Source organism: Rhinolophus ferrumequinum, chromosome 15, assembly GCF_004115265.2.
Source record: "Rhinolophus ferrumequinum isolate MPI-CBG mRhiFer1 chromosome 15, mRhiFer1_v1.p, whole genome shotgun sequence".
In the NCBI taxonomy this organism is placed as follows: Eukaryota; Metazoa; Chordata; class Mammalia; order Chiroptera; family Rhinolophidae; genus Rhinolophus; species Rhinolophus ferrumequinum.
In genome coordinates, this window is record NC_046298.1 from 10,334,889 (window position 1) to 10,361,167 (window position 26,279).

General features: G+C 51.3%; 1 protein-coding gene across 11 annotated transcripts in view; it reads right to left on the reverse strand.

The window, feature by feature from the left end:
* The window catches only part of KIFC3 (kinesin family member C3), a 66,139-nt gene that overhangs the window by 29,467 nt on the left and 10,393 nt on the right, over nt 1-26,279 (reverse strand). For 4 of the 11 annotated variants that reach the window (XM_033127370.1, XM_033127375.1, XM_033127371.1 and 1 more), the window contains exons 3-4: nt 3,005-3,209; nt 169-311 (exon numbers count right to left, since the gene is read on the reverse strand). In XM_033127370.1, the coding sequence (XP_032983261.1) occupies nt 169-311; nt 3,005-3,209 (348 nt within the window). Of the gene's footprint in view, nt 1-168; nt 312-2,636; nt 2,943-3,004; nt 3,210-6,907; nt 7,063-16,197; nt 16,400-26,279 lie in introns of those variants that run through there. The other 7 variants (XM_033127377.1, XM_033127372.1, XM_033127378.1 and 4 more) reach the window with 4 other exon arrangements.

The following is a 26,279-nucleotide window of genomic DNA, read 5'->3' on the forward strand; positions in this document are numbered from 1 at the left end:
CAAATTGCTCCATCCATGCTGTCTCACAGGTGGATGTGCTGCGAGGAGCTTGGCAGCACAAAGAGGCACAAAGCAGGTCCGAAGTTCTCCCTGGGTACTTCCTCCGCCGGAGGAGTCTGTCAGGCACCCAGCTGGACCCCTCATGTGTTTGAAGGCCCCCGGGCTTACCTGCACGCTCAGGTAGAGCCTGCGGGGGCTCCCGGGGCCAGTGCAGTCCACACTGAGGGCTCGGCACTGAGCTAGAGCTGGGCGAGCTGCACTTCGGGCACTAGAGTCCTCGTCACCGCCAGCCAGGGTGTCTTTTCCACGTCCTGTCCCCAAACAGAAAAGATAGATGAGACACTCAGACCACGTGTCATGGACCACTGGGCAGCGCCATGGCTGAACCTGGCTGAACATTCCAGCCAACCCAGGTGCAGCCAGGAGGGACGCACATGCTGTCACACGGCTGCCCTGCAGAGAGGGAAGGCTTGGCTCCTTTCTTGCCAAAAGCCACCCTAAGATTCTCTACAGGAGGCCACCCAAGTCCCCGCGGGGGCTCCCCTCCCTCAATGGTGGCTTTGGGGACTGGCACTGGCTCATGAGCACCCTCTGCAGAGAGCAGAGGAAGAGATACCAACCTGGTTGTGCTAATCATCCGAGGAGGAGCACCCCGGGGCCGCGGTTTTATTACCCAGGCTGCCTCTAGGTGGCAATTTCTCCCCTGCCTTCATTAAGACCAACCCCACGCTCGGTGGCCTAGTCCCTGCAGGCTCCAAAAGCATATTGAGGACCAACTAGAGTGTATCCCCTCACGCCTCTGACACACTGCCTCCCTCACTGGATGAGGGAGAGGACTGACTGTGGAATCAACATCCCATCCACCACACCACAGCCTGTGGGGCCAGAGGAGGAGGGGGCAGGGCTCGCTTCACAGGGGGCAAAAGCAGAGTCACCACCCTGGTTTGTGATATGCTGAATGCCAGCCATGGGCCAAGTGCGTCCCAGGCCTTAACACCCTTCTCCATCCTCAGTTTCCTTGTCAATAAAATAGGGATAAGGAACCAAACTCACAGTTGTAGGGTAAGGACAAAATGGGTGACACACATAAAGTGCTCACACAGTACCAGGTACCTAGAAAGATAGGGGCTGAGGGGCCCAAGGGCAACCAAGTTGGCTGAGACCCTACCCGGTGGCTGGCACTATGCTTAGTATTTCACACACAGGATATGAGTTGACCTTTTGTCTTGAATTTTAAAAGTAGATAAAAGTCTATGTAGTAATTTAAGCCTCATAATACTCAATTGATAGACCTATATGCACACACACACGCACATACACACAAGACTGGAAGGAACTATATAAAATGTTTTGTGACTTGCTTATATAGGCATTGTTTTATTGCTATTCACTTTATTGCACTCCAGATATTGCGTTTTTTTACAAATTGAAGGCAAGACCCTCCACCAGTCAAAAAATTATGACTCACTTTATTGCAATACTACTCACTTTACTGCAGTGGTCTGGAACCAAACCCGCAATATCTCCAAGGTACGCCTGTAGGTGATTTTTATTTTCCTGTTTTACTTTTCGGTGTTTTTGGTTTCAGGTTTTTGGGTTTTCGTTTTTCAAGTGAACGTGTTTTTATTTTTCACTCCTTCCTTCCTCCTTCCCTTTCTTTCCTTCCTCCCTCCCTCCTTTCCTTCCTTCCTTCGTTCCTTCCTTTGTTCCTTCCTTCCTTCTTTCCTTCCTTCCTTCCTTCCTTCCTTCCTTCCTTCCTTCCTTCCTTCCTTCCTTCCTTCCTTCCTTTTTTCCTTCCTTCCTTCACCAGAAAAGCCATGCTTGTTCATATTCCATGTGTAATCCTTAGGACACCCTTGTGGAATAGAGACCATCTTCAGGCCCTTTCAGACAACTGGGGCTACCTGACCCCAAAGCACAAGCTTTTTCTGGAGGCCCCCTGGGTCATCCCAGCCTCCCTGTCCCCTGCAGAGAGACCTTGGAGGGCATTACTCTGGCTGCCACTGACGGCACAAATGTGGTAGGAGAGGGGGAACCCAACAGCAGTTTGCTGTGTGCCCTCTCTGGGCCTCAGTTTCCCCTTCTGTACATTGAGGGGCTTGGACCTGATGGCCTGGAGGGATTCTGCTACTCCCACAGGCTGGTAATCTAAATCCTTCACCCTGTAGGTCAAGATCAAAAGACAGCAAACACCTGAAGGCCTCTTGCCTGAGGACATCTCTCTCTCCTGACACTTCCAGGATGACCTGTCCAAGTCCAACTTGGAAGAGGGTCAAGAGCAGCTCCCAGCCCTGACAAGCCAGACAATCTAGCCCTAACCCAGAATCAGAGTTACCGCTCACTTCTTGGTGTTGGAGGTACCAGGGGACATGACCCAGAAAGGAGAGCTGGTGTTGACAGCTTCCCCCGGGGGACAGCAGGGGGCCCAGACTCTGGGACTCCTTCACTGCCCACCTGCTGTCGGGGCCCCCACAGAAGCCGCCCTGGATGGCACCTAACACTGGGCGTACAGCACCCAAACCCCGCCAGGCCTCCCTCCGGAGTGCCTCAGTCCACTCCTCCCGCCATCCGCGGGCCAGCCCAGGCGGGATCAAGTGTCAGTGGCGCGCAGGGCGCCAGGCAGCCACTTCACCTACCTTGTTTACCAGCTGCGGGAAGGAACCGAGGGAAACCCCGAGAACTCCGCCAAGGACCAGCGGACCGCGGAGCTACCGCGACCTGGCTGGGCTGGGACAGCGTGGCTGTTGGAGGCGGTCTCCCCCTGCGTTAGGGACTGCGTTAAAGTTTAACTCAGCGTCCGCGACTTCTCTGTACAGACAGCGCAGGGCAGCAGCCCAGCGAGATTGACGCCCTGCCTCCACGCCCCGCTCGGCGGGCTGCCGGACCCTGTAATTTACCTGACAGCTCTGACTGAGCCTAGGAACTTGCGAGAAACCTCGCTCTCATCTCTGGTATCTGGAGGAAGGAAGAGAAATAAAGAGGCATTTTAAAAATGCGGACTCACCAGTTCTCAACCTCCCCGGGCCGGTGTGTGGGAAAGGGCGGGCGGCAGGGCTGGCTGGGGCGGGGCGAGCCATCCCCAGCTCGGGCTCCGGGGCCCGGCCCACTCTCCACAGTCCTCGCAGCGAGGGCGTGGCTCCCAGGTTCCAGGTCCGGCGAGACTGGACCATGGCCTGGGGCTCAGCAGCCTCCTCCCAGGGCCCGGCAGCCTGCGGAGAAAGCACGGGGAAATGAGATTGAAGGCCGGTGGCCCGCACGGGGGCAGATGGGAGCCCGCCATCTAGAGGGTGTGTGCCAACTCCAAAGTCCCCCAAGGACCCCAGGGTCTCAAGGGAAGAAACGGGTCTGTCACCATTTCAGGGTGCTTGTTATCGAGTAGGGAGGCTCAGAAGTGCGCAAGGAGCTGATAAGGTGTGTCTGCAGCAAGATGTAGAAACCCCACATCTCTGTCCCTCCAGTTGGAGCCTGGCAGCTTGAAGACACGCCAGGTCACAGCCCCACATATATCAGATTCTCTTAAAATTAGCTCATTCATGGATTCCAACTAGCTTTCACTCTGTTCCTACAACATGGCAGGCAACCGGCTAGGAGATGAAATACAAATTAAATTCTTCATTTAATTATTATTTATCCAGTGCCTGCTGTGTGCCAAGCACCTGCCAGGGGTCCTCTTTGATCAGGAGAAATGTGTCCTCAAAGCTCCCTGTGAGGAGGAAGGTAAATACTTCAAAAAATGTTCACAGTCAAACAGGCTACAGGGAAGCACCAGAAACTGTGGGAAAATGGGGGTGGTCTGGATGGAAAGCCCATAGGTCCCTTATAAACTGAGCAAATGAACATAACAGATTTCCAGCATTCAGTACACAAATCTTTATGAGGACCTATGTGTGCAAAGCAGCTTTGAGGGCATTTAAGGTGACCAAGCTATAGTCCCAGACTCGACCGTGATGCAATTTACAGAAGAAGCCAAGTCATCTCAGAAAGGCAACATTAAGCTTGCTGTGGGTTTCAAAATGGAATTGTAGGTACCCAAGGACTTCCTAATGGCACTACCTGGACTGAAGACCACTTTCTCCATCCTTCATTTCACTGACTGCTTTCCACCAGGCGGTAAAGAGACCTATTTGAATGACATCCATCCCCCCTGACTCTCTATGGTTTCCCAAGGCGAAGCTCACAGAATGTTCATCTTTGAAGCCCACAGCACCCAGCCTGGAGTTGCAGCCACATTCACACCAAACACTCAGCGAAGGCTTGTTGGTTGAATGTCCTGAAATGAACGCACGCCAAGGCTCAGGCTGAAGCATGGAAGGGAACAGGGCTAGAGATGGAGACTCAGAGTTGGGAGGCCATTATTTCACTGGGGAGGATGCAATCACCAAAGGTTGTGCAAGACGAGAGGCAACCAGGGAAGACAGAGCTCACTCCGGGTGAGAAAGAAAGCTGGAGAAGAAGGAAAGCCAGGCAGATGCAGAGTCCTCAGAGGTGACCAGTGAGTGAACCATGCACAGAGAGGTCAAACTGAGAGAAAGCTCCTGAGGTCTCTTTAAGGGAGAATGTCTGGGGAGCAAGACAGAGGGCAAACCAAGGGGTGGGTGGGAGCTACAGGAAGTCGCCACTTCCTTCTCTTTGGGAAGTTTGGCTACGATGGGAAGGAGAGGATGAACGAAGAGGATGTGGTGTTCAGGAGAGATTGGAGCATGCTGGGTCAACAGAGGGAAAGGAATGATTGATGCATCAAGAGGCAAAAAGTGAGAGTGAAGGGACAGGTGGCCCGAAGATCTGGTGACCAATGTTCACGGGGCTGAGCCCTGGAAGAATGCCAGGCTCCTGTCTAGGGACTCATGGTCTTTGCCTTCCTTGACTGAGGAAGATAACTTGGCAGAGGAGGCTCCTGGGTGCAGTCTCACTGGGACAGCGGCAGGACTGTGGGCCAAAGAATGGGACGGAGGTTAATCCAAGGATTGGGCCGACTCCACTGAGGAACTGGAGGTGGGCAAGTGTGGAGTGGAAGGAACCAAGGGGAGCAGCCAGACGTCCTCTTCTCCAGGCTATTTGGCACAGAGATGGGCACACAAGGCTGATGACCAGCTGCCCGATGGGCACGGAGGGAGAGAGAGATGGACTCCACCTGCATGCCAGGCAGGGCATTCAAGGTCAATTCCACGGCTGAGGGAAAAGACGTTGAAGGAGATCAGCTAAGTCTGAGAAGCAGGGACAGGAAGAGACAACATTTCTGTGGATTTCTGGAAGGGAAGTCAGGGAGATAGCCAGGATGATATCAGGAAGAAAGAGGAAGGGTGTATGCAAGATCCTGAAGAGGAAAAAGCAGCTGAATTTAGCAGAGGGGAGTGTGACAGTCAAAATTATCAAGGACTCAAGTAAGCGCAAGGCTATAGCTGCTACCAACGTAGGACTCATGGGGTGGGGCAATGGGGACACTGTATTAGAGTAGCTGTGACCAAAAGCTGGTTCAGAACCCGGCTCTGCCACTTACTAGATGTGTGACCTTGGGAGAATTACTTTGCCTCTCTGTGCCTTATTATCTCCATCTGAAATTGGGGAGAAATGTACCTTGTGGGGTTGGTATAAGGATCAGACAATGCATATATAGAGTGTTCAGAACAATACTAGCATATACAAAGACCGCAAAAATTTCATTTTTCAGTGATCTCCCACCAGGGGTGGGTGAATGCAGAGAGACTGGTTTCAAGAGAGGGGCACTATGTCTTGGGATTCAGGCCATAGCAGCAAAGCTGCAGCCCCCTTGCCCCCAGACCAGGGATATTGCAATGATTGACGGACAGACTTGACAACTGCCCAGAGACTGCTGCTGGGGAGGGCTTAGTCTCCCTGGGAGATCAGGGAGGTCAGGGAGTTGGACAGGAGCTGGTATCTCCCTTGCACAGTCACACATCCCGGGTTTCCCAGGACAGCTCAAAGTTCAAAACCTCTGCTCCCTAGAGCCCATAAGGACAGCAGAACTCATCACCCCACGTTCCTCAAGTCCAGTCACTGCAAACACAGGGCCCCGTTCTGAGAATGCATTCCTTGCAAATGACTCTCCCTGGTCAAGGAGACAGCTACTTTATCAAGGGCATGGGCAATACACCTGGGCAAGGAGAGGTGCTCACCCGGCCTCAAACAGAGGTACACCTGGGGCATAGGAAAGGCCAGGGGTGCCACCACCCACAACCTTGAGACACCAGTGTTGGAGGTTGGAGGAGTACTCGAGTATTTAAACAGCTTCCTCTTTAAAATCTCCCAGGACCAGGCCCTTCACTGCACCAGAGTTCTGCTCTAACTCACAACTGGGGGTTAAAGGAGGTGGCTTCTGGCTCTCCTCCCTTCTGGGATCCCCCAGGCAGCCGCTGTCAATCGCTCAGTTACCCCACTGCCCAGAAAGGTACCTGCCCAGGCCCTCCTTCCTCACCTCCGGGTTGGCCCACAGCACCCCCGGCCCTGCAAGGGGGAAAGCAAACTGCCCAGGGGACGTACGTGGTGGGAGGGCCTGAAACTGCAGCCTTCAAGGGAGCCCTGGGTGCACCGGAGACCTCCGCAAGGGGAGGGGGCCTCCCTGACGGACAAGCGGTTCCCGGTAGGGTCTTGCTTTCCAGGCCAATGAAATCGGAACGGGGGTCCCGAGGCTGCTCCAATCATAGGGGACGTGGCTGCCACCTTGTTCTGGACAAGGTCCTCGGCTCCGGCTGGACTGCGAGGGAGGCGGCAGGGAACCGCGGAGGGCTGAGTCTCCGGGGCCCGGCCCTCCCTGCGCCCCTCGGCGGGTCCGGTCAGGGGTCCCGCGGGCAGGGTGGGCCCAGACACGGCGCCCCGAACAGTGGGTCGGGAGGATCCCGAGCGCCCAGCCCACCCCCAGCTCGTCCGCTGGTACCGGCCCCCGACTCACCCGCCTGGCGGAGGCAGGATCCCGGCGTAGCTGCAGCGCCGGGGGCTCGGCCCGGCCCGGCCAGCCGGCAGGAGGCAGCTCCACGCCGCTGCCTCCTCGGCCCGCCCCGCTCGGCCCCTCCCGCACACTTTCCACAGGAAATGATTAACTCGGGCCGCGGCGCGTTCCCATGGCAACCGGCTTCGACCCAGCAGGGGGCGATGGCGGCGGCGCGCGCGCGCGCGCTCCTGCACACTCTCACGCGCGCACTTCCACACACGCGGGGCTGCCCACCCCACGACCGCCCATGCTCCGCTCAGACCGTACCCTGGGTGTCCTGGCTCCCTTCAACCCATACATGCTAATGCACACGTGCGCGCTCGTCCACCAGGGCACGCATGTCATACGTGTTCATGCTTCCGTGCACAGACTCTCACACAAGAGTTCACACGTCCTTCACACATGCTATCGTTAATACACATGGACACATTCCCACACTAGTTCGTACATACGTACTTTGGCACTTAAACTTATGTTCTCTAATAGTCACGTCCTCAAACCCCAGTACAAAACTTTCACATGCACTAGTTAGTACTCACACATACACTTACCTGTGCGTCCTCACGGCCCTTCACACACAAACTCTAATACACGCTTTCTTGACACTCTAGCACACGCTTTCACACATGCTCTTACACACTCTAGCTAGTACACGTATACACTTTCACATTCACACACGCACTCACATTATCGTACAGTGTGCAGGCTTTCCCACATGCTTTCCCACAAATATGTCACACGCGCTTAGTACACGCATACACTTCCACACGCTCAGTCTCTCACATGCCCTGCGACTTCTTGTCTCACACTCTAGTATACACATTCTTTTACACCCCAATACACACTTTCACGCATGCTCTTACACTCTCATTAGTGTGCACACACATGCATTTTCACACGTTATCACATGTTTTTACACACATGCTCTCACTAGCTTTAGGAGGAATACAGAGGCCTGGCTGCCTCCCCAGCCATGGCACCCCCATAGCCCTCACCTCCCCCCAGGCAAGTTAATATCTTCCAGAGCAAAAAAAAAAAAAAAAACTGCTTGGGATTTTTTAAGGTAAAATATTCCTTTAAGCTCCAGTGAAAACAGTTTGGAGTGCATCAGCTCCCAGGGTAGAGCCCAAAGGCCCTCATACTAGATGCCTGGGGGAGGCCAGGGAGCTGGCCAGCCAAGGAGAGGCAGCTGACCCGGAGGAGCCACTCTGTTCTTTGTCTCCCAAACAGAGGCAGCATTTTACTCCCGACTCAGTAGCAAGATTCCCCCTCCAGGGTGCGGAAGGAGGAGAAAGAAAGCAGTCCAGTGCAGGCTGATGGTTCCGCAGATAATCTGAGGAGGGTGGGTACTCTGTCCCGTCATGCTTGGCCCAGGAGGAGAAAAGGGGACTGAAAGGGGTCATGTAGCTCCAGGACTTTCTATCTCCTGCTGCTGCCCAGACACTGGGCTGGTGGTCAAGAATCTCAACCAGAGACAGAGCTAGGGTTCTGGGCCTCAGATTATTCTGGATGCTAGGCCAGGACACTCGCAGCCCCCCTACTGGAAGTGGGCTAGTATGTGTTTTATTTCCTAATTGAGATGCCTAAGTGAAGGCCCACTAGAGGATAAATGTCACTCTCCTGGAATGGGTCCCTGGAGAGTTAGAGGTTTCTAGCTAAGAACTATGGATAACCCTCCCAATGGGAAAGAAGGCCATAATTTGAGTTACCTTCTCTGAATCCCCCTGCCTGCCTTCCAGACTGCAAGATTGGATGAGGTCGAAATTTCTCTATATTCATGACCAAGTCTCTCCCTTTGTTATAGTCTCTATTGTTTGATTGGAGGTAGAGGTGGCGTAGGACTTCAAAAGTCCTGGTATAACACTGGAGGCCTTGTCTTACTTGACACTGGTACACCAGCAACTGCAGGTTTCTTCCAACAAAGCCAAAGGCAGATTTTTAAATTAATAATAATATTTATTGTTCTTTTTGTCTGATTACAAAAGTAATAGATGTTCATTGTAACCATAATCCCACCCACCAGAGATAAATGCTGCCAATATTTTAGGACAGTCTTTTTTTTTTTTCCATGCACATAATAGCTACCATTTACTCAAAGCTAACACCGTGCCAGGCACTGCTCTGAGCTCTTTATAAACAAGATTCCATTTAACCCCGAACACCCTACAAACTAAGCATCATCATAGCCCCATTTTTCAGGAAACGGCCTCTGAAAGTTCATTCATAAACTCAGTGTGTGATAGAGCTGAGATATGAAGCCAATACGTGTGTGTGTAAATCTAAAACACACAAACATATAGTACTATCATATGTACATAGGTGCAAGAATTTATTAAGATCAAAACACCAGTGAAGGAAAAAGAAAAGTGAGACATTAGAAGGAGGCATTTGCAGAATCCTAGCAACGCTCTGAATGGAAATGTAAAAACAAATTACCTTCTGAGTGTTAGAATTTAGTTCAAGAATGCACAAGGTCACCAGGCACTACATACCAATAGCTTCAAGGTCATTCCTATCTTAGAAACTTCACTGATGGCTTGTATGGAGACTGCCAGCTGTCCCCTGGTCACAGGGAAAGTGGAGAATTTGCCGATAGCCAAGTGCCCAAGGGTTCTGCCCAGAGGAAGCAAAAAGCTGGATTTTGTTTGATCTGATTCTCAAGAGTAACCCAGAGTAAAACACACGTAAGACTTACGTGATTTTCCAGTTTTAATGATTTAACTTGAGATTCGATCACCTCTAGGCGTTTACTATGTTGTTCTCCTGCCTAGAAGTCCTCTTGCCTTTACCCCGCTTCCACCTGCCTCCCCTCACCTTTACCTGCATGACTCCTGCTTTTCCTTCAAGTCCTTCAGCACAGAGGTCACCTCCCTTGACCCTCTCAGGCTCCACAGTCCCCCAGCTGCTCACCCTCCTGCAGCCCCCGCCCCACTGGTTTGTAATGACCTCCCCTGTCTACACCATCAGCCCCTTGAGCGAGGGGCCCTTTTCTGACTGGATCACAGGGAAGGCCTCTGAGTGTCTGATATCACCTATCGTTTCACTGAGTAAAGAAATAGATCAGGTATAATTCGGAGGGGAAGAACAGGGCACATTAAGCATATCCAAACAGACTTTCTTCTTGTGTAAATTAATGATAGTTCTTATCAAAAGGAGGTAAGAGATGGATCCTTAAGCAATTGTTTCAATGTGGTCAGTAAAGAGTATCCTGCAGTTGTAAAAAGTGTGTATCCTTGCATGATTCTGGGTAATAAATAGTTTCTTGAAGTTGGAGAACAACATTCTGGACTAAAGAGTCACATATTAAGTCATCCTGACTCAATTAGAGTCCACATCTTCCAACACCCCTGAAATAGTCCATCATGGACGGTGCAGAAACAGCTGGGGAGTATCCCGTGGAGGGGAGGCAGGGCTCTGCACCCTGCCCTGCAAGCATGAATTTGACCCCTAGCTGCAGAACTTGGGCATGCACCCTCTGAGCATAGTGGGTGAGCTGGCTCTTGGCTCCCACCTGCTAGCTCTCAGGAAGCCACCCTCCTCAGGGGACATGAAGGGTGGCGTCTTGGACAGCCCTTGGCTGGACTGTAAGTTCCTGTCATTCTCGGCTACTACAGACTCAGCTCCTACAGGCACTAGGTGCTCAATAGCTATTTGAACAAATGATACCTTTCTCTCCCCTCTCCCCTTTCAGCTCCCTCTTTCCCTCCCCGTCCCTACCCAAAGGTGCCTACTTTCTAAAAGCTGTGTTGACAGGGGAAATGGTTCTCCCATTTCCAAAGGTCTCTGCAGGGAACCAAGGCAACCCTCTCCCCAATAAAACCACCTTGCTTTCAAATCTCTAGACAGTGACTCCTTTCTGCATTTGCCAGGGAGATTGGACTCAGTGGTGCTTCCAGGCTCTTAGCTAAGGGGAACCTAAAACCTCTTATGACCTGAGAAAGAATTTGGCAGAGATAACCCTCTCCTAGTGCTCCAGGGTGGAAAGCAAACAGGGTTTTTCCCCCTTTGTCATTTCCTGTACTCTAAAAAATGAGAGGAATGCAAACACTGAGGGAGATGCGTATTTAAACACTAGGTGATAAAAAGATTTAGCAAGAATGGCAGGGGGAGATAACGTTGTCCCCACCCCCGTTCTCTGAGTCACTTTTCCTGAAGACCATCCACAAACGCCTGGGATCTATCACCCTAACTCTCCCAACTTCATTTCTTGCTCCTAAATCATTCCATCTCCACGTTCTAAGCCAAGGCATGCATTATTAACTCGTCCTCACTTTTTTTCAACTTCTCCATTCATTTCTCTCCATCTGCTGCAAATTCTAGGTGTCTGGGTTGGTTATTTTACTTTTTTTTTTTCCTGTACAAATGTAGTAGAAACCAAGAGTGGAAAAAGACCCCAATCCTACCACCCTTATTGTCATTGGCCCAGATTTTATTTTTGATACTTGACTTTGAGCAGACATTATTTCTCTATTAAAGAAAAATAGTGTATAGCAATGGCTAAAAATGGGTTTTGGAGCCAGGTAGTCCTGGGTTTGAACCCTGGCTCAGTAATTTCCTCCGTGCCTCAGTTTCCTCCTGTGTCCATGGAGTAGTACTAAAGCCTACCCCACTGGCTTCCTGTGAGAACTGAAGAGCAGGCACGGGACACCCATAGCCCAGCATCTGGCACACAGACGGCGTTCCACAGACACCAGCTGCAGTTACAGTGGGGGGCAGAGCGCATATAATTTTCTACTCTGTTTTTTTCTCACTTAAAATCATATAATAAGCATTTTATGAGTTACTTTTTCCTACTAAGGCCTGTACTTTTCTGAATTTCAGGCCCCAGACGGGACCTGAACTTCAGGCCCCAGACGAGAACTTCAGGTCCCATTCAGCGTTGGGGTCCCAGTGTCAGGGGACACACCCAGCAGCGCTCAGCAGAAATGACTGAAAAGACTAATTGTTTTAAATGGCTGCATGATATCCCACTGAACGGGGCTGCCCCAACTGAGCTGGCCATTCCATGGGGCCAGATTGTGAGTAGCTCCCATTTTTGCAGTTTTATAAATAACATTGCTGGGACGTCGCCCCACTTCCTCACACACAGCCTGTTCACTCCCTGGGAGGGGCGGGGATGGGAGTGGGGTTGTTAATTTCATACACATCTTTCTGAATAAAGAGTCCGAGCATTCTTTTTTTTTTTTTTTTTACGCTTTCTAAACATGTTGCCAGATTGTCCTCAGGAAGGGCTGCACCAAATTTATACTTTACACTGTCATTGGCAGAATTTTTGAGAACTACTTTTCGTACTAATTTATGGTTTTTCTCTTAGATATGGTATTCTTACCCCGGCTGGTTCCCCTGTGAGGCATGAGACATATAAAAAGACATGTGAGCCCTGGCTGTCAAGGGAGGAGAGTGTTTGGTTGCTTTGCTGTGTTTCTGTCTGTTGGGCTAGGCGGGGCGGGGCTGAGAGCACTGACTCAGCGAACCCCCTCCCTGTCTGCTTTTTAGCCCCCAGACACCTTCCCAGGAGGAACATCTCCCAGCCCAGGAAAATTTTGTCAGGGGCCGTCGGCATTACTAAGCTCTGACACCAGCCTGGCACTTCCTGCTGGCTTCTTGCAATAAGTCCATCAGCCATTCCGGGGGGAAGAGACTTCTTCAAGAGGAGTCTGGCATCTGCAGTCAGCTTTCAGTTCCCGGGGAAGGCTGGGGGTGGGGGGAGGCAGGGGTGTGCAGAAGCAGCTGCCAGGTAATGGAAGCCGTGTGTTCCCAGGGAACTGCAGCTATAGTGCATGACCACCCGCCAGCCGCTTGGCACTGCCACCGTCACTCAGCGAGATGCTGCAGCAGCCCCGGGGCCTCTCCCCCTTGACTCTGGTCTTCCTCCTCTGGGGGTGGCCCTTGTTTGCAAACAGCCAAGGGAAGTTTTGACGCTGTTGATTAACCAGACTCCCACAGCTCGGGGTTCTTAGTCATCACGACAAGTCTCAACCTTCTGCCTGCCCTGCCAACGTCACCGGCTTCCAGGTGATGGGGAAGAAGTGACTAGGATTTCCATAGTTTCAGTGGCTTCCGTTCCTCATCTTCAGTGGGGAGGGGAAAACCTCCACCCATCCCAAACAGCTGGCATGTGCAGGGTCTGGAATGCCAGGGTAGGACATAATCTAATTCGATTTAGCTTGGATCTGCTAAGGGACAGCTATGTCCCAAACACTGGACTAAACTCTACATACAAGATTGCCTTTGATTTCATTTAATTCTCACAACAACATGTGCAGTAGATATTATCATTCCCATTTTACAGATGGAGAAACTGAGGTACTAGGTTATAAGAATGGCTAGGGGGAGGCCTACGAATAAGTAGCAGCTGTGGAAAGGCTTGGAGTGCTGGAAAAAAGGTGGGTAGTCCAGGCAGGAGCTGTGTTCCCAATCACTGCCTGACCTTGGGCAGACTTCTTCCTCTCTCTGGGCCTCCTATCCCTCCCTGGGTAAGTGAGGAGGGTGGGCTGGTGACCTTTCCAGCACTAAAGCAAGTTGGAAGGGATGACTGTAATTCTGAGATTCTGCTTGCTGAAAGGGAGGGGTCTTTCCAGCTCAGTACCTGGGGCCCTGCCTTCACTATTTACAGTGGCTTCACAAAGAAATGCCAGCACAAGAAAGGACATCAGTGGTTGCCTCGGGTGGGAGGGGGAATGGGGAATGACTGCTAACGGGGTTTCTTGCGGGTGATGAACTGTTCTAAGATTAGATTATAGGGACGGTTGCACAATTCTGAACATATACTAAAACCCATTGACTTGTACACTTTAAGTGGGTGAGTTTTGTGGTATATTGATTATATCTCGATATAGCTGTTTGAGAGAAGAAGAAAGGGAAAGGAAGGAAAGGGAAAGGAAAGGAAGGGAAGGGAAAGAAGGGAAGGGGGAGGAAGGAAGAAAGGAAGAAGGGAGAAAGGAAGACCTGCACAGAGGTTGGGCCAAAGCTGCCTTTGAACTTTGTTTCCTGGGAGTGTGCCCTCAGCACCCAGCCCTTCCCCAGTCATCTGCCCTCTGAGCACCCAGGCTCCAGAGCTTGGGAAAGGTGTGTGTGAAGACACCAAGAAGCAGGTTGATGGCTCCAGATTCTGACCAGAAGTGACAGGATTCCCTGACCTCCTCGCGCCTGGAAGAGTGCAGGGAGGGGGCATTGATGACAAGAAAATGGGTGGGGTTGGGAAGGGGAGGGTTGTCAAGGAGGAGACCCTGAGAGTCAGGGCGAGGTGTAGCTCAGATGGGGAGGCCCTAGAAACAGAGTATGGCCCGGAAATACCGGGCTGGCCAGGGGCTCTCTCAGTTGTTGGAAACATAATGGCACTCCAGAAAGTGTGTGTAAGAAAAACCTGCAGCTTCTGAGGAGACCCCACAAACCAGTACAGCCGAGTTCTGTTCAGCACCAGTGGGGTCACAGATGGATGCAGCCATTCCAGAGGAGAGGTCAGCCCAGACTAGACTCTGAGTCAAGTGCCCAGGTGCAGGAGACCCAAAATGAGGGCAAAATTGGCCAAGAGGCAAGTATTCACTCCACTCCTGCTGTTAGGGCAACTTACTGTTGAAAGAGGAGAATCCCAGAGCGTTCTGAGTCACAGCCCACTCCCCCCGCCCTCCCCAACCCCCCTGTCCCTCCCACCCCTCAGAGGGAAACCTCAACATCCTCGTAAATGGCACCCCTAATAATAATACCTATTATTATGGATAATATTCGTTAAGCACTTCCTATATGTTAGGTCCTTTACGTACAAGGTCTCATTTAATCCTTACAGCAACCTAGAAGGTGAGTATCATTCTCTCATGTTACAGATGAAGAAACTATCACTGCTCTTAGGACTGCCCCCATTATCGTTGTTGCTGTTCTTTCTTCTGCCACAAAGCCTAGCCTGCAGCAGATACTGAAATCCTCTTTGTTAAATTCAAGTGTGGATGAAAATGGGAGGGGACTTGGACAGGCAGAGTTCCACCAACAGAGCCCTGTATTTGCTCATCTTGAATGCTCAGGGCTAGCTAGCCCTGTCCTGGCAGGAATGATACCAACTGTGGAGCCTGACGCCAGCAGACAGTCGAGGCTGGGGACCTGGGGTGGCCTGTGTTCACTTCTCCCATCAGCCCTGTCTTTACCCACAAGTAACAGACTCTGCCCAAACGAGCCCTGCAATGCTCAGAGCCCCACGGCGAACAGGCCTCTTGGGTAAATGGTGACCAAGGCTCTGTGGGTCCTAGGTAGTGAACTAGGGGCAGAATGTGTGCACATCTGTAACCACAATAGCTTCAGGGCTGGTGTGGTCAGCTCAAGGCCACAGGTCCAGAATGCCCCATGTTTCTGTGTCTGCATGCTTCAACCACCCCAGTGTTTTCTAGGACTCCACTCCAAACATTCTTTAGAAGGCCTAGGGGCTGCTTGCAAGGTTCTTTGCCCACCACCCCCACTGGCTGAGCTGGGGTCACATCAGCTCCGGGCCTGGACTGTTTGCCCAGATATCTGAGCTGCCCACCAGGGAGGCTAGGGGTGCCCCTAAATGGGTGCTGTACCCAGTGATGGAAACACAGACTCTGCAAGTCAAAGTGAGGCGCACACTCCTGACAAACCCTCCATTTGGCGCATGGAAAGAAGGGAAAGTCGTCTACCATCTTTATGCACAGTCTGGCTTGTCCCGTGGCAAAGTTGCCTGGGTTCATGGCGTCTATTTTTCTGACTTACCACAATGTCCCCAAGGCTCCCAGACTCCTTTCCTTGCCACCCAGCCACACATGCAACGCTTGGTGCCTGGATTAAGTCTGTGCTCTGCGGTGAGCTCTGCCCCGGGGCCCCAGCATCCGTTCATAGGATGAACACAGCGGGGCTGCCCTGCCCAGCAGACTGGCTTTTACGTCCTTGAACTTCAGTCAGGAGTCCTGTCCTTTTCCCTCCTGAGGCCACCTTGGCCCTGATGTAAATGAGTGGACGTGAACAGGAAAGGATGTGGTCAAAACCTCTTTCCTGCCCCTCATAGTCAATCAACAAATGTGCCTGGCACCGTTGGGCAGAAGGGAGGCAGTGAGCCCTCCACTTCTGAGAGCTCCTCAAATCCTCAAAATATCCCCATTTACGGGTGAGAAAACCGAGGCCCTAAAAGACAGAGTGGCCAGTTCAAGGAAAGTGCCACAACCAGCTATTCTGAGGTCACTTCTCTTCACTGCCCACACTAACCTGAAGCTCAGACCACGACACTCCTCGCCCCAAACCACACTTACCTGAAGCTCACAGCACGACACTCCTCGCCCCAAACCCAGAAGCTGCGACAGGCCCCAGAGGAAGGCTGGAAAGGCAGTCAGATCTGTCCACGAACGTCTGAAGGATCCCCCAGGCTTTTCTTTCCCTCCTTTCCTTCTGAGAAAGGCCTCAGAAGACCTGTCTCTGGTCTCTGAGCAGAAGCTGAGTAGGAGGCAAGGGTTCTGCTGGCCACAGGGGAAACTCTAGGCTCAGAACTGCCAAAGAGAGTTGCAGCTGACATTCCTCATCTGCCTGTTACAAAACCCCAAGGGACTGTGGAGTGACAGCCAGCTGCTCTAGGAGTCGGAGGAATGTTGTTGCCAGACAGGTTTATGAGGCATCTGCCGAGATGGGATCCCGAAACCAGGCTTGGGTTCTTGCCACACCAGGTGGCTCCCAGGAGGCCACCGCCACAGGGCAGCCACCACCCCTCCCCACAACACAGGCTCACGGAGACCAGCCCCCCTGCCCATCAAGCCTCGACAACTGCCCCCCAGATTTATGGGAGCCAGCCACCTCATTCAGGCAAGGGCACGTGGAGACCATGGCCTGGGCAGCCACCCCACCCTCACCCCCAGCAAGGCTTGGGGTGAGGGATGTTGCAGGGGTTCTCCCGCAACCACGTCTGTAGCCATGACAACCTACCTTGAACCATCACTAAGAATAATTACAGTCATATGTCGAATAATGATGTTTCAGACACCAATGGACCACATAAACGATGGTGGTCCCATAAGGTCACCAGAGGGGAAGGGGGTGGGGGGAGGATGAAGAGGGAAAAGGGGGTTAAATATGTCGTGACAGAGGAGAGTAGACTTCGGGTGATGGGCACACAATAGGGTATACAGGTGTCATTTTAGAAAGATGTACACCTGAGACTTATATAATGTTATCATTAACCAATGTCAACCCCAAAAAATTAACTTAAAAAATTACAATGGAGGTGAAAAATTCCTGTTGCCTGGTGATGTCATAGCTGCGGTAACATGATAGCACAACTCATTACAGGACGGTACTGTCCCAGGCCTTCTCACTCCCTCACCACTCACCCAGAGCAACTTCCAGTCCTACCAGCTCCATTCATGGTAAGTGCCCCATACAGGTATTCAGTTTTTATCTCTTATACTGTATTTTTACTGTGCCTTTTCTATGTTTAGATACACAAATACTTACCGTTGTGTTACAATTGCCTACAGTATTCAGTACAGTAACGTGCTGTACAGGCTTGTAGCCTGGGAGCCATAGGCTACGCCATAGAGCCTCGGTGTGTAGCGGGCTGTACCGTCTAGGTTTGTGTAAGCGTACTCTATGACGTTTGCACGACGACGAAATCACCTAACGACGCGTTTCTCAGAATGTATCCCTGTTGTTAAGTGGCACATGACGGTATAAGAATGAAAATAGTAATACAGTGCTTACTACATGCCAAATACCACTCTGAGCTCTTTTTCTGGTGCATGTATTAGTTTGCTATGGCTGCTGTAACAAATTACCACATACTGGGTGGCGTAAACAATAGAAATTTATTCCCTCACAGTTCTGGAACCTAGAATCTGAATTCAAGGTGTCAGCAGGGCCATCTCAAGGCTCTAGGGATGAATCCTTCCTTGCCTCTTCCAGCTTCTGGTGGCTGTTGGCAATCGTTGGTGTTTCTTGGTTTGTAGATGGATTACTCCAATCTCTGTCTCCATCTCCACATGCTGTTCTCTTCTCCGTGTGTCTGTGTCTCTGTCAAAATTTCCTTTTTTTCTAAGGACATCAGTCATGTTGGACTAAGGCTCATTCTAATCTAATATGACCTTACCTTAATTTGAGTATATCTGCAAAGACCCTATTTCCAAATAAGGGCATATTCACAGGTTCCAAATGGAATATGAATTTATGCGAGGCACAATTCAACCCAGTATATCACATGTAATCCTCCCAAGAACACTGATACTGCTCTTATCCCCACTTCTCAGATAACAAAACTGAGGCTCAGAGAGGTTAAGCAGCTTGCCCAAGGTCACACAGCTGGACTGGAACCCAGTCTCTCTGAATCTAGAATCTATCCTATATTGTCCCAGACAGTATCCTCATCACCATCTCCTCACAGAGCCAGTGATTCAATGTCTGCAAAACTTCTCCTGGTCATTGTCATATATTCCTTTTGCCACCACAAACTTGAGGGGCCCAGCTTGTGGTTTTACAAAGGAAACAGAGGCTCTGTTCATTAACTTGGCCAAGATCACACAGCTGAAGAGTGACAATCTTTTGACCCTAGGTCCAGCACACTCCACTACATAGTTTTCAAATGGGGGTATAACGGGAACATTCCAAATCTTTGCCAAACCAGTGGGGGGCAATTTACCCAGCGTGATCAATGGCCTTGCTGTGTTTACTGATAATACCCACTTCAGCTACACCTGCCAAGCTCATAAAAGCTATTGTAAATCTGCGGCTTAAATTCACCTCCTCAGATTTCAGCCCCTCGTCCCTGACTTCTCTGCCAGCAGCAAAGCCAGCTGTTTGGGCAGTTAGAAGCAGAGTAAAACCAGGTCAACAATCCATGTGGCCCTCACAGCTCACAGCTGAGCCTCAGAGCCTGGGTAGCAGCAAGAGATACAATCACCACTGTTCCTTCATCGTTTCCGGTGAGAAGGAACACAGTTCCACTGTTGGCTCTGTGCCAGCAGGCTCCAGGCATGATCTAGCCTTTTCTGTTAATCCTCACAAGTGCCCCCACAAAGTAGGTACTATTGGTACTCCTAATTTCCTAGAAGAGGAAACTGAGGCTCAGGCAAGGTCACTCTGCCGGCAAGTGGCCAAGCCCGGACTTGGTCCCAGGTCTGCCTGAGTCCAGAGCCCCAGTCTGGTTTGCAGGAAGGGCATTCAGGGAGGGCCAGAGGCTGCAAGAGTGCTGCTGTGGTGAGAGCATGTACCATAGAGCATGCAGGGGACGGGAGGGCTGGAGGATTTGAGTGAGTGAGGGCAGGACTGAGGACCAGGAGGCCAGAGCCAGCCGGTGCACTCTGAAGCCATGCAGGGCAAGGAGGAGGACATAACTTGGCCCTGGCAGGAGGGTGGGAGCTTTGGGGACCTCCTGTCTGAACCCCCACAACAACCAGCGAGTCTGCAACTTGTAAAGGAGACCACATCACCTTTCAACTTTAAAAGTGCCTGTGGCTTCCCATGGAGCTTACAACCAAGTCCCAGCTCTTTACCACGGTAACAAGGCCCTGGAGGGCTGCTCGCAGCTCAGCTCAGCTCCAGCCACACAGGCTTCCTTCTTGTTCCCCCAAACATGTGTGTGCACTTGCTCTTCCCTCTGCCTAGGATGCCGTTCCCCAAGTCTGTGCATGCTGGCTCCTCATCCTTAGAATGTCAACTCAGCTGTCCCTTCCTCGAGGGGCCTTCCCAGTTATTCTTCATCGAATCCCTCTGTTTTCTGTTCTTCATAGCATTCACCACGCCTACAGTTGCCCTGTTTATTTATTGTTTGCTCCTTAATTGTCTTTCTCCCAGGAAGACGCGGACTTTGTCTTGTTCCCTGGTGACCCAGCTCCGTGCCTCCATTGTGGAAGGTGCTCAGTGGCTCTGTGTTGAATGAATAAATGAACGAATGCAATGGAAATACAGTGACTCAGAGAAAGACAGGGAAAAGGCTGGGCTGGCGGTTACAATGTGATGAGAAGGTACCCTGAGAACAAGGTCCGAGTGAAAGCTGCTGGGGAAAGCCTGGGAGAAGAGAGGAGAGGAGTGCCTGAGCCATGGGGGGCTGCCTGGCCACAAACAAGTGCAAAAACAGACAGAAAGGAGGCTGTTTTCTCAAGAGCCACGCAGATGAGACCTCCTGGCCAATTGGCGGGCCTATGAGACCCAGACAGACAGGCTGGTGAGAGCTTAAAGGTTACTTGTCAGGGTGACAAGTGAAAGGTAGACCCCAAGGTATCCTAAGCCCATTCATTCATTCATTCATTCATAGGTATCAAACTCCTATTAAATACAGTGAGTGGGGAGGACTGTTCTGGAGGGGGCAGAATGGGGGACAGGGATGGGGGCATGGTAAAGGAGGAGGGTCTGTGTGGGGCTGCTGGGCCTCGAGCCAGGAAGACTTCCTGGAGGAGGTTAACCAGACCCCATGAGAGGAGGCTCAGCCTCAGGCTGCAGCTCTGGGCTCAGGAAGGAGGCAGGAAGGGAGCTGGGTGACTCCCTGATGTGTCAGCTACGACCACAGCCATAGGGACCAGACCAGAGAGGGTTTCTTGGTCCACGTCCTGCTCCCCCAATAACTGGGACTCAGATGAGGAGGGAGGGGTTTTAGACTCAAAGGTGAACTTTCACCCTACAGTCCTCCTCTGCATGCATTTTCTCGAAATCTCTCCCGGGCTCAGAACGGTAATTGCCACCTTGTTTCTTGTAGCCTGGGGAAAGGACAAGGGTCAAACAGTCTTATCTCTATAGGTGACTGGGGGCAGTACTGGGTAGAGAATAGCTGGCGACCTTGACAACAATCTCCTGACCTCAGAATTCCAGAAGTCAAAAGAAACAACACCTGCAAATAAAACGCCCAGGAGATTCCCCAGGACACAATGGCCCAGTGTTTAGGAGAGACGTTTCTGGGGTTAAAATCCAAGCCCACCTCCCACTGCCTGAATGATCCCAGATAAGCCCCTTAAACTCCCTGAGCCTGTTTCCCCATTTGCAAAATGGGGACAATCATATCATTTGTCCTTCAAAGAGTTGTTGAAGTGATGAATGAGATAATGTTGTGTGAAAAACCTGGCACACAGTTCGTGCTCAATACATGGCAGCACTTATTAGGGGTCAGTTATGTGCCAGGCACTGTTAGAGGGTCATGAAATACAAAGGAAAACTCAGAAGAAACAAAGAACTGTTGCAAATCAAAGGCAATTAAAGAGAAATGACAATTGAAGGCTATACCTGAGCTGGCATTTCCTTTTGCCATAAAGGATATTATTGGGACAATTGACAAAATCGCAGTATGGTCTGTAGATTAGATAGTTTTATTGTTTCAACATTAATTTGCTGATTGTGATCATGGTACAATGGTTATAAAACAAAATTTCTTGCTTTTAGAAAGTGCATACTGAAGGATTTAGTGGTAAAGAAGCATCATGCCCGTAACTTACTCTTTAAGCTCAGAGACAGAGAGAGAGAAAAGGATAAAGCAAGTGTAGTAAAATGTAAAAACTGGAGGGTCTTGGTGGAGGGTACCTTGGAATTCTTTGTACTACACTTGCAACTTTTCTATGAAGTCTGTAATTATGAAAGATTAAAAAAGAAAAGGAAAAGAAAAGGAAAAATAGGAAATGCAGGGTTCGTTCCCTTGAAAGGATACAGAGAGTCCTGGCATGTCCCTCTGCCAGAAGAGAGTGTGTTCCTCTGTTGACAGGCTCCCAGGGAGGGTGATCAGCTGTCCCGGCTTGCCCAGGACTGTCCTGGTTTCAGCACTGAAGGTGCTGCATCCTGAGAAATCCTGCAGTCCTGTGTGAACCGGGATGCTGGGTCCCCTACTTGCAGGCGAACCTCTCCAGGTAGATGAACACTGTGGGAACACCACAAACCTCTGCAGGTCCCCATTCTGAGCCTCCCCACTGCAGGGGTCCTCGAGGCTTCGTCATCAGCCATGGGTAGGGTTGCTGTGAGCAGGCAGAAAGCAGGCCGGACGTCTCATCCCACCCACCAAGAGCCGAGCCAGCAACTTCCTGGCAAAATGAGGTGTTCACCTCAGAGAACAGGATTTCAAAGTGGCCAAGCAGCCCTTCACCTGGATCACCACTGAGGTCCCAGAGTGGAACGAAGCCAATGGTGAGGCCAGCCCCGTCCCACCTCTTAACCAGTTCCTCACTTGGCCTCAGGCAAATAGTTAACCTGCATCTGAAGCCTACTCAGCTATCGCCATGACAGGAAGCCAATGTGTGAAGTGTGCATGGATACCAGGCTCTGGCCCTGTCAACAAGGCATTTCATGGCCAAAGAATGCGTTCTACAACTCAACTCACCCCAGCCCAGCCTGCCTGGCAGGTTGGTGGCTGCCTGGTACTGGCCCAGGGGCGACCTCCTGGGGGACTTCCCTTCTGAGTGCTGAGGGCAAAGTCACCTCTGTCAGGCCTCTCGAGTCACCCTCCAGTCCCCTTCTTCCTGTCCCTCCCTCACAGAGGCCGAGTGTCTGTGCCACAGCCCAGCCCCCCAGCCCTGAAGGGCTCCAAGTAAGGTAAATGAGGTTTGCACACACGCTTTGAGCTCTGTCCATGAAAGCCCGAGATACTGTGATTATGGCAAGGATATGAGCTTGCATGCAGCAGACGATTAAACACCATGGAAGGAGGACGCCACTCCATTTAACTCTCGTGGCCACTGTGGGTCAGGTCTGAGTCAGGCCTTGACCTCGGCCACCTTCTTAATTTAGAGGCACAGCAGCTGCCCACCCAAATTAGCTGTCCCTTGTTCAGCCTCAGTCTCGCCGTTCACATGCCTCTCTCTGCTCAGGTTCTTTTGAAAGTCAAGTTGGCATGTTGCCCTGCGGGGTTGTTTTCTTGTTGGACTGTTTTTTAAGCCACACAAGTTCAAACGGCACAAACGCCGGTGAAAAGAAAATCTCCCCCCACCTTTGACCTCTGTCCCCTCATCTGCCTCCTCTGAGACAATCATTGCAACCAATGGCTGGCAGATTCCCAGAGATAGTCCCCATGTGGAAACTCACATGAAGAAACACCCCGTTCCCCTACAAATGTTAACACAGGGCTCACACCCTGTTCTGCGCTTGCTTTTCTTAGCTCACCCTCCTGGAGAGCCCTCCACAGCTAGTCGTTCGCAACTACAAATGATGCTTCCAGGGATTTCTTTGTACCTGGATCTTGGCTCTCACAAGTCGTCATAGGTATTTTTAGAAGTGGAATTGCTGGCATTATAGTTTTTAAATTTGGGGGAGGAACCACGGACCCCTTTGAGAATCTAAAGAAAAAAAAAATTCTTTTTCCAGAAAAAAACCCTATGCAATAGTTTTGCATTCAGTTTCTGGAGGGAGGCTCACGTCTCCACATGAAGACGTCCTCGTATGGCGGGAAAGAGTACGTGTAAGACAAGTGCATCTGACCATCACTTCTTTGTGTGTATGTTTGATTCAGACACTGGACGTGCCTGCCTAGGAGAAGCAGGAAAAGAATGAAAAAGGTCATCCAGGGAATATTCCAGCGTCTCTTCCTCATCTGAAGGAAAACAATAGATGGCCTCCACTGACCGTGGGAGTTCTACCCTTGAAAGTCCAGGTATGACCCAGGTGGACAGTGTGTCCTGGCTTTGATGTCACATAGACCTGGGTTCAGGTCCTCACTCTGCCATTTAATTCACTGGAAGCAACCAGTGATTCCGCTGACAACCACAGACACCGCCAGCAGAGTTCAGTTCAGATTCCTGAAGTCAGATTCTTTATCACGCTCCGTCCAGCAGGGTACATACCTCTCACAGCCGTCATGCTCCTTGACCCTGGATCTCCAGAATGCGGCTGTTGAGCTGAACTGCTCCCCACAGTGGCACCGAGGAGGCGCTGGGGCCCTGGGCCCTGCTGGGGACCCTGCCTGCAGCTGCCGCCTCAGGACTATGAAACCAGACTCTGCACCAGGAAGGCTCGAGGGCTCACACGCTCAGTTAGGTATTAATATTTTATGCCGCAGCCAATAAGAACTTAGGGTAACAAAAGTCTCTTCAGCAAAGCACACGATACAGAGAGCACAGACTGCATCATCACTCATTCAGGGTCCACGTCAGACAAAAGGGATCCCATGAGAGAAAAGCTAAAAGGAAACATGTGCAAACAGCCTATGGCTGGTCAGCCTAGTGTCAGTGGGCTCGGGGTCTAACTTTGGTGCCTTTGGGAGCCAGGCGTTTCCCTGGGGCCATGGCCACAGGCCACATCTTGGTGTCCAGCTGGCTCTAAGTCTAAGGGCACTGACCACAGTGAAGACAAGAGCTGAGCCAGAGAACCAAAGACCCTGCCTGACTGTCTACCGGGCCACTCACCTGGAGCCTCAAGCAGAGCCATTTCCATAAAACCAGAGCTGAGCCAAAGAACCACCGGTGCCTGGCATACCTGTCACCCCTTCCCTTCCTTTCTCCTTTCCTCAAGTCCCTGGAGCTCAACTCTCTCCAGAGCCTCATGCTGCCTGTAGGATACCTCACGGGGACATTCAGGACTACCGCCTCCATGGTGACAGGGCCGTTTTCTGAGGCGGAGAAGTCATCAGCTTGGGGCTTGGCATCCATGAGGCCGTGGATGGTCAGAAACTCCCATCTGCTCCCTGAGCTACAAACCTCCCAGTGGGCAGAGAATGTGTCTCTCACATTCTGGAGAGGAAGGCACTGAGAACTCCCATTTCTGGAGCCCCACGTAAGTTCCAAAAGGATTGGTCCTGAAGGCCAAAATCGTTTAGCCATCTGCGGCTTGTGTACCGAGAAAAAGATACCCAACGTCTGTTGAGCAGTCATTACATGCCAGGTAGCAATGTAAGCATTTTAGATGTATTAACTTATTTATTCCCCCTAACGACCCTTTGAGGTAAATTCTAGGATTATCCCATTTGGATTTGCACCCCATCAGTCCACTGCCGTGCCATGGACCCCGAGGGCCTCTCCCCGGAGCCGCTTCCTGAAGGAGACTGGAGGAAGACAGAGCTCCATGTCCCTCTTCCTCCTCACTGCCTTCATCCTCATGATGGACCGCCATGTGTGCCTGTCACTGAGCGAGAGCTTTACCTGCGTCATCCTATGTCATCTTTGCACTTGCCCTGTGAGGTAGGAAGTATGTTCATGTCCCTTTCCCAGGCGAGGAAGCTGATGTGAAGCAACCTGCCCAGCATTTCAGCGGTACAGCCAGGATTTGGCTCAGGGCTGTGCCATCTCAAAGGCCAGGCCCTCACGGGGCACTGCACGCAGCAGCCCACGTGCAGACAGGGCCATGAGGACACAAAGTGAGTGGGGGAAAAGCCAAGGAGGCAATGTGGGCAGCAGGAGGGAGGTTTGTGACAAAACCTTGTTTTGTCTTTGCCAAGGAGATCTGCTTGCATTGTCTCCCTGAGGGTGACACCCATGAAGAGACAGCCTGGAGTGGGGCCCAGTGGCTCTGGACTGGGGTCTGAGCCTGGGTTCTCCTCCCAGCTCTGCCCTGATAGATCTAGTCTCTTCACAGGCCTGGGCAGAGGGCAGGCTCTACCGACCCTTCTGGCCCCAGTACTTTGTGACACAGGAACGGAAAGCAGGGCAGACAGCATAAACCTTTACCCAGAGTGGCCTTTCAATACATGCCTGAGAAGTAGCCCACCTCTAGGGGAAGCACTTGGCCCCCTCTACAGCAAGCCTTTCACCCCCCAGCAGAGGGCGCCGACAGCAACACTGCTGACAGCACTAACTACATGCCAGGTGCCATGGCACCACTTCTATGCAAGCCGCTTGCTATGGATTAAAGCACTGTCACTACACCCATTTTATGGATGAGGAAACTGAGGCTCAGGAAAGCCAACAACTTGCTCAAGGTCACCACAAACCCAGTAAGCACAAGGTCAACTCATCCAGTAGGTGCAGTAGGCACTGCACAGGGCCTACAGTACTTTTAGCAGCCCATGAAAATGTTTTAATTTCTCTTAAAATTCAGAAGGAAAATAAACTTCCAAGGTGAAGAAAAAATTTTAATATATAAGATTTAATTTATATAAGTATATTTTTATAAGTACTATAATATATTCATCTTTACACCAATGCAGTGGTAAAATATATTTTTAGATTTTTCTTTTTAATGGAGGAAGGGGCCCACAAAGACAAAAGCGCTTGGGCTCATGAAAGTCATCATACCGCCCTGAGTAAGCAGAACTAGAACCCAGATCTGTTTTCTTCCAAAGGCCAGGGCTGTCAGAGAAACACCCAGCCTTTCCCCCAGTGTCAAAGGAACACCCATGGCAATCCCGGGAGCTGGGTGTGTACCTGTCCCTGGGAGGGCCACAGCCAGAACAGCTGCTCGGCCATGGACACTCGGCCTGCTGGCCACTATCCCTGATGGGCAAGCTGCCTGA